General features: G+C 44.8%; 1 protein-coding gene across 1 annotated transcript in view; it reads right to left on the bottom strand.

The window, feature by feature from the left end:
* LOC118431598 (multiple PDZ domain protein-like) overlaps positions 1 to 8,685 on the bottom strand; it is a gene marked incomplete in the record, with an annotated part of 93,555 nt that overhangs the window by 20,133 nt on the left and 64,737 nt on the right. The window contains 9 exon segments of the mRNA XM_035842840.1: positions 3,151 to 3,234; positions 3,903 to 4,096; positions 4,735 to 4,798; positions 5,059 to 5,122; positions 6,025 to 6,088; positions 6,667 to 6,730; positions 7,188 to 7,367; positions 7,687 to 7,761; positions 8,129 to 8,233. Of these exon segments, the coding sequence (XP_035698733.1) occupies positions 3,151 to 3,234; positions 3,903 to 4,096; positions 4,735 to 4,798; positions 5,059 to 5,122; positions 6,025 to 6,088; positions 6,667 to 6,730; positions 7,188 to 7,367; positions 7,687 to 7,761; positions 8,129 to 8,233 (894 nt within the window).

Genomic DNA, 8,685 nt, shown 5'->3' with positions numbered 1-8,685 from the left:
TGATGCTAAACACTGACACCAACCAAAGGTCAAACCAGGTGCAACAAAACCTGAAAACTACCATCATTTCAAGAAATGGTGAAAACTTGGTAAAACTCAGAACACAAAAAAAGGTTAGATAACCCAGCTGAAAAACAGTCCAGAACAGAAAACTCTGACATGTGTGAAACACAAAAAGATTAAATAATTTTAAAATATATAAATACATTTTCTATTCATTTAAAAATTTTATAAAACCTCCTAGATTTTAGTAACTAATTTAAAGTTACCTCAAACTTGCACAAGAATCCTGTAAGTTGCCCATAAAAAATACCGACATAGGTACCACACACCCTCAGAATGGTAAAAACCATAAAGGTACGGCAAAAAACGGTCGAGAAAAAAGCAAATAGACATTTAAAAGCGGTAACTACCGCAAACCCGCTAAAACCGCAGTCAACGTAGGAATAAAATCTCAAACGGACCGCAAACGCAAATGCAACACTGCAGTTTACACTGAAACCGCAAGAGGGCATCGAGAACTCGGGCAATCTCGCGAGAAAAGCGAAAAACAAAATGGCGCTCACGGGCGCTCACGTGACGTAAACAAGTTTGTTGCGAACAGCTGTGAACATTCTAGAAGGAATCTGCTGTGCGAAGGCACAAAGTGAGCACATCTAGCGGAGCAACAGCCCCAAAACAAGGATATCAACCCTGACATACATGCTCACTATGCTAATAAAGGAATTTGGGTATTACCGATAAAAGATCGGCCAAATCAAGCGCCTGACAAGGACGACATTGCGGCCACAAAAACACACTGAGTGACTGACATGACGCTAACGTTTAAAAACGTTACTGATCGATCGCCGAAAACAGTAGGTTGCCCGAACAAACTCAGCTAGCTAGCACTAGTAGCAGAGGCACCGGGCGCGGTTAAGTAAACTGTAAGTCCCAAACGGACCAGCGGGAACCACCTGTCTAGACTGAAACTGTTTCAAGACAGCAAAAAAGGAGGCACCTATGAAGGAAGCCTCAGCTAAACTGCAGAAACCGCATGCAGCGAAACGATCGGTGGCTGAAACTCAGGACAACAGAGTCCTTGCTGAAACCTCAAGGTAAAACTGAGGCAAAAAACCGCTGAACAACTTCTACCCAAGTTAGAAACGTAGAAAACGTAACTACGTGTCTCTAACGAACGGAGAGACTGGTCAGACGCGGAGAAAAAATATATTCTGCTGCGTGTAAACGAAACCGACTCAACGGTGCGTAAAATTATGTGGCAACAGACGCAGAGAAAAATAAAATTCTGCTGCGTGGAAACGAAACCGACTCAACGGTGCAATCAAAATATGTGGCGTCAGACGCAGGGAAAGTTATATTCTGTTGCGAGGAAACAAAACCGACTCAACGGTGCGATCAAAATATGTGGCGTCAGACGCAGGGAAATATTATATTCTGCTGCGTGGAAACCGACTTAGCGGTGCATTTAATGCGGCACAAAAACGTAATACAACTCCACCATCCATGAACTAAGTGAAACCGGAGTAAAGTGAACTGAGGACAACGTGCAAAGGGTACGTTACGAGTAACGTTACCTAAAAAGGTAAGTCGAAGGAAACCACACCTACCGGAGTGGGACAGCACGTTGTACTCGTTACGGCATGGTACGCACTCGGCGACCATCTTGTGCCGATCGTGGAAGACCCATGTAGCCAGTAGTCGCCAGCGTTGTCCACACTCCTGGCGTCTGAGAACTGGCATCTCCGAACTGGTATTATACCAGTTTCTCTGAAGGTCTTCCAGCGATGGGGGCACAATTGCAACTAGGACTGTCCTGTAACCGACTCGCGGAACAGCGCCCGTGCAAAACTTATGTCTCTCGATGTGCCCCTGTGCATCTACTGTTAACACACACGAACATTGCCGGTGTATAACACTCGATGCATCGGGAAAAAGGGAGACCATGTGTCGACCTTCCAGTCTTGTCTTCCTGCCAGAACCATCCCTAAGGATACGTTGAATGCCTCTTTGCGCCTACGGAAGCCGCAAAGGAGCCGAGAACTTCCTGAACTCCCAGGAATTCTTCAGACATCATGCTGAAGGCCACATGTGCACGGAGTGCGTTCTGAACTTCCTGTGTGGTGATGGCGCCCAAAGTGGCACGCAACTCCGCTAAATTTTCCGGAAAATCTTCCTGCTCCTGCCCGGACAAATGCTCCTGCTCAGACTCCCGAGGAGTAGACTCGCCGCCATGGAGCGTAGAACTCCCCTGTGCTGCCAGGAGACCGGCCATACGGCGCATAAACTCCCCCAGACTTTTGACAGGGGGGACGGCGGCGAAGCACGTGGTTGTACACAAGCACGGACACGTTCCAGCATGGCGGAGCAGGCGGTGCAGTACTTGCCCTATCTTCACGCGACGTTTTCCTCTTACGCTCGCGTTTCTTGTCCTCTTGAACTTGCCGAGAGCGCGACTTATGAGGGTCACTTTCTTTTGCGTGACCACTCAGACTTATGTTAACTCGAACTACAGTCACTAATTGTGACAGAGCTATACGGAATAGGTCTTACTATTACGAAGCAAAAATTATAACTGAGGATTATGCAAGCCGAGAGTGCACACGTCACCGAAAGGGGAGGGGCTTCTTCTTTCAGGTGACTACAAATGAGCTTCAGGATGGGCGTGGAAGCGAGAATCCACGCAGTGTTCACCACGTGACAGCGTCGAGGGATAATTCTAACAATATTTGCTAATCATTATGATAAAGACAATATGCTAATTTCATCTATTTCATCCATGCCCATTCATGCCTTCAAATACCAGAGTTACCAACCTAGGATTGATGTGTTCAAAAATTTGTACTTTCCCAGAACTATCGTAGAGTGGAATTTCTTATCACCAAGTACAGTAGGGGCATCTTCTCTGGGTAGTTTTAAAGAACGCTTGCAGATAGATGTGCAAAAGTTGGGGGTAACGAGTCGTTCGGTGTAATATAACCAGCTGCTGCCGCGCCGCGTGCCTGCGAAGCTGGTGTGTTACGCCGATCGGCGGTTATACCGGCTATATAGATACAGATACAGATACAGAAGCTGGTGTGTTACGTTGATCGGCGGTTATACCGGCTATATAGATACAGATACAGATACAGATTCTACAGTAAAACCTACCTCCAGTATCTGGTCCCCTGCCCACAGTCTGCTGTCCTTCGCCGCTGCTCCCTCCTCATAAACCTCATGGATTATAATGGCACCCTGTGGCAGGCAGGGAAAGTTATAAAACATATTTCCGAAAATAATTTCATCAGGTTGGTAGAATATAGGATATATGAGAATTCTTGTGCCCAACCTAAATTGGACTTACTTGCTGACGTTTCAATGCGCCACCTACATCGGCTACATATTAGCGGCGAGAAGCAGAACTCCAGTTAGAAGCTCTGAGGAAGATGTCTGACAGACATCGAAACGTCAGCAAGTAAGTCCAATTTTGGTTGTGCACAAGAATTCTCATATATCCTATAAAACATATGTTGGTCAATTACGCTTTCTCAAGAGACAATATCTCTCACTGGTCCTGACAGATCTCTCTACAACTGCACAACAGGCTCTGGACTTTGCCCTGATAGGATCTAAAAACTACAAGAAGCTATTGATCTTACTAGGGGCAGACTTGAAAGATGGACAAGGACCATCGCAGTCAGAAGAAAACTAAGCGAGCCAAGGAAGCTCGCAATAAATAGGATGAAGTGTAGACATTTGAAGAAAGACTGATTGCAGCTGCAGGTTGTTCAGAACACACTTGACTACTTCTAAACGACAACTGACCAGTAGCGTGTCCGACCCCCCCACGATGCTGAGCCCCAGCCCTGTCTTCCCCTTCTAGATGTCAAACAAACAAACAAACAAACAAACAAACAACTGACCAGTAGCGTGTCCGACCCCCCCACGATGCTGAGTCCCAGTCCAGTCTTCCCCTTCTCTATGTCAATGACAGTGATGCGGCCGGGAATGATGGGACAGGTGCGCGGGTCCATGTGATCTGGGTGCTCCTGGGGTGGGGAGGACTCCTCAAGCTGGTCAACGTCTTCTTCAACTTTTTCATAGGGTACTCCCGACACTGGAAAATACAGACAAAGATCTTTTACTTCTTCATCGGGTACTCCTGATACTGGAAAATACAAAGAAACATCTTCTACTTCTTCATAGGGTACTCCTGATACTGGAAATACAGACAAATGTCTTTAAGTCTTTCCTCATCAATAAAGAACAACAGAATGCTAGTGGTATATATATGTTGTATATACGAAACAGAACACAAAACTCAATTCCATTTAGTTTGTGACTTAAAACCCAGTTGTTAGGCACAGTGTAATATTTAACTACATGTACAGTAACATAAAGTACCGGAAAATCCTTGTACTGTACTCCACTAGCAAAATAAACAATGGACCACAGCCCAAAGGATGTTATGTTAGTAAAACAACAGTCCGGATTCAAACCATGGTCCATGAGCGCTAAGTGCAGAATAACACATTTGTGCCAGAGCTAGAAGCGTTACCACAATGGGTTTCTGGTAAAGTCCTATCTGAGTGACTGGTGCACGGTTGACCTGTGTTTACCATATAAACAAACAAACAAACAAACAAGCAAACCTGTGATCTCGTCCACGATAGGAGCCTGGTCCAGTCCAGTCTGAGTGACCGGTGCGTGGTTGACCTGTGTTTACCATATAAACAAACAAACAAACAAGCAAACCTGTGATCTCGTCCACGATGGGAGCCTGGTCCAGCCCAGTCTGTGTGACCGGTGCGTGGTAGACCTGTGTTTACCATATAAACAAACAAACAAACAAACAAGCAAACCTGTGATCTCGTCCACGATGGGAGCCTGGTCCAGTCCAGTCTGAGTGACCGGTACGTGGTTGACCGTGTTTACCATATAAACAAACAAACAAACAAACAGACAAACCTGTGATCTCGTCCATAATGAGAGCCTGGTCCAGTCCAGTCTGAGTGACCGGTGCGTTGTTGACCTGTGTTTACTATATAAACAAATAAACAAACAAGCAAACAAACAAACCTGTGATCTCGTCCAGAATGGGAGCCTGGTCCAGTCCAGTCTGAGTGGCCGGTGCGTGGTTGACCTGTGTTTACCATATAAACAAATAAACAAACATAAAAACAAACCTATGATCTCGTCCACGATAGGAGCCTGGTACAGTCCAGTCTGAGTGACCGGTGCATGGTTGACCTGTGTTTACCATATAAACAAACAAACAAACAAGCAAACCTGTGATCTCATCGACGATGAGAGCCTGGTCCAGCCCAGTCTGTGTGACCGGTGCGTGGTTGACCTGTGTTTACCATATTAATAAATAAACAAACAAACAAGCAAACCTGTGATCTCATCCACGATAGGAGCCTGGTACAGTCCAGTCTGAGTGACCGGTGCATGGTTCCCCTGTGTTTGTTATATAAACAAAAACAAACAAACAAACAGACAAACCAGTGATCTCGTCCATAATGAGAGCCTGGTACAGTCCAGTCTGAGTGACCGGTGCATGGTTCCCCTGTGTTTGTTATATAAACAAAAACAAATAAACAAACAGACAAACCTATGATCTCGTCCACGATAGGAGCCTGGTCCAGTCCAGTCTGAGTGACCGGTGCGTGGTTGACCTGTGTTTACTATATAAACAAATAAACAAACAAACAAACCGGTGATCTCGTCCACGATGGGAGCCTGGTCCAGCCCAGTCTGTGTGACCGGTGCGTGGTTGACCTGTGTTTACTATATAAACAAATAAACAAACAAACAAACAGACAAACCTGTGATCTCGTCCACGATAGGAGCCTGGTCCAGTCCAGTCTGAGTGACCGGTACGTGGTTGACCGTGTTTACCATATAAACAAACAAACAAACAAACAGACAAACCTGTGATCTCGTCCATAATGAGAGCCTGGTCCAGTCCAGTCTGAGTGACCGGTGCGTTGTTGACCTGTGTTTACTATATAAACAAATAAACAAACAAGCAAACAAACAAACCTGTGATCTCGTCCAGAATGGGAGCCTGGTCCAGTCCAGTCTGAGTGGCCGGTGCGTGGTTGACCTGTGTTTACCATATAAACAAATAAACAAACATAAAAACAAACCTATGATCTCGTCCACGATAGGAGCCTGGTACAGTCCAGTCTGAGTGACCGGTGCATGGTTGACCTGTGTTTACCATATAAACAAACAAACAAACAAGCAAACCTGTGATCTCATCGACGATGAGAGCCTGGTCCAGCCCAGTCTGTGTGACCGGTGCGTGGTTGACCTGTGTTTACCATATTAATAAATAAACAAACAAACAAGCAAACCTGTGATCTCATCCACGATAGGAGCCTGGTACAGTCCAGTCTGAGTGACCGGTGCATGGTTCCCCTGTGTTTGTTATATAAACAAAAACAAACAAACAAACAGACAAACCAGTGATCTCGTCCATAATGAGAGCCTGGTACAGTCCAGTCTGAGTGACCGGTGCATGGTTCCCCTGTGTTTGTTATATAAACAAAAACAAATAAACAAACAGACAAACCTATGATCTCGTCCACGATAGGAGCCTGGTCCAGTCCAGTCTGAGTGACCGGTGCGTGGTTGACCTGTGTTTACTATATAAACAAACAAACAAACAAACAAGCAAACCTGTGATCTCGTCCACGATGGGAGCCTGGTCCAGCCCAGTCTGTGTGACCGGTGCGTGGTTGACCTGTGTTTACCATATAAACAAACAAACAAACAAACAAACCTGTGATCTCGTCCACGATAGGAGCCTGGTCCAGTCCAGTCTGAGTGACCGGTGTGTGGTTGACCGTGTTTACCGTATGAACAAACAAACAAACAAACAAACCTGTGATCTCGTCCACGATGGGAGCCTGGTCCAGCCCAGTCTGTGTGACCGGTGCATGGTTGACCGTGTTTACCATATAAACAAACAAACAAACAAACAAACAAACAAACCTGTGATCTCGTCCACGATGGGAGCCTGGTCCAGTCCGGTCTGAGTGGCCGGTGCATGGTTGACCTGTGTTTACCGTATAAACAAACAAACAAACAAACAAACCTGTGATCTCGTCCACGATAGGAGCCTGGTCGAGTCCAGTCTGAGTGACCGGTGCGTGGTTGATCTGTGTTTACCGTATGAACAAACAAACAAACAAACAAACAAACAAACCTGTGATCTCGTCCACGATAGGAGCCTGGTCGAGTCCAGTCTGAGTGACCGGTGCATGGTTGACCTGTGTGGGTTGGATGAACGAAGGCTGGTCCGTGGGGATGTAGCGCCGGTTGTCCGAGCACACCGTCAGGCGAACCGTGCCCTGGGTCTTCTTCAGGATACCAACAGCCTGGAAATAGTACAATAGTAGGACAATCAAAATTACCAATAATTACAGTAATAACGATGCAGTTTCCATGGTTTACATAACATATCAGGCTACATAAACATGTACTAAAGGTTTAATTGGGTATACCTATAAAGCATAAAACAGTACAATATGGTACCGTTTCATATTCAATGCACTGGTGTCTTATCAATTTAACAACATAAAAAAGAGTGGTGGAAAGTAAAGCTTGATATACATGTGCTATGTTTTAGGAGTTAACTATAATTGTTAGGTTGAATGTAGAGATGTTAATTTCATTAATAATCATAGTTTTTCTCACCTGATCGTATGACAGCCCCACCAGTGACTCGTCATCCACCCCCAGGATCTGGTCTCCCATCTGCAGACGACCATCCTGAACAAGGCAACAAAGAAGTCATGAACAACTGAAATATGTTGATAATATTCAAACATACAGACAACATGTCATCAATATTTGTTACACACATGTTGGGGAATAATAATCATCTAGTAGGAATGCTCTAAATGCAAGTTTTTTTTTATCCCAGTAACATGGTAGATGTTAAAAAAAAAGGAAAATTTTGTTACATTTCCTTCTTTATTTTGTTGGAATGTAGCTTAGTTATTGACTAAGAACAGGGATGTATGGAGGAGACTTGCGCTAGAGACAATGGTCCCCGATGGATGGGACTAGGCGAGGTGAGGTGATTGACAACATTCTAAAGTCTTGTTATTGCTATGGTACATGTATCTCCACTGACCTCATGTGCTGCGCCCCCGTCCGTGATGTTCTTGACAAAGATGCCCGGGTCTCCTGTACTGATGTCCCGACCCTCGCCTATAGCAAAACCCAGGCCTGTAGGAGTCTGCAAAAAAAAGAGCAAACTTTGCTGTAAATGAATAATAATACATAATCTGCTGTATTTCCCATTAAATCTATCTGTAATGTTATATGTAAACTGTCTTATCAAGATGACACGAAGAGGTACAATGTAATAGCTATAATCTTGTCCTCCTTCCATCATACATTAACCTCTATCAGGCTCTACGGACCACTGGTCAAATAATAGAAATTTGACGAATAGAGTCAATAGTGTGCCAAAAAGTAGTTATTCAAGCAACTGAATACGGTTTTGGAAACGGTCAGACATTTTAACTACTATGCAGTAGTTTTAGTTTTCGTCAGGGTCTACGTTGAGTAACTACTTTTTGGCGTATCTTACTACCTGGATGTCTAACCTACAGAGAGTCCATAGTATGCTAGGGGAATCGGCTGCCCAGAGGAGTCAGTATGTGACCCATGTATGATCATACATAC

This window comes from Branchiostoma floridae, chromosome 15 (assembly GCF_000003815.2).
Source record: "Branchiostoma floridae strain S238N-H82 chromosome 15, Bfl_VNyyK, whole genome shotgun sequence".
Lineage (NCBI taxonomy): Eukaryota > Metazoa > Chordata > Leptocardii > Amphioxiformes > Branchiostomatidae > Branchiostoma > Branchiostoma floridae.
This window is presented reverse-complemented; position numbering and strand designations above follow the sequence as displayed.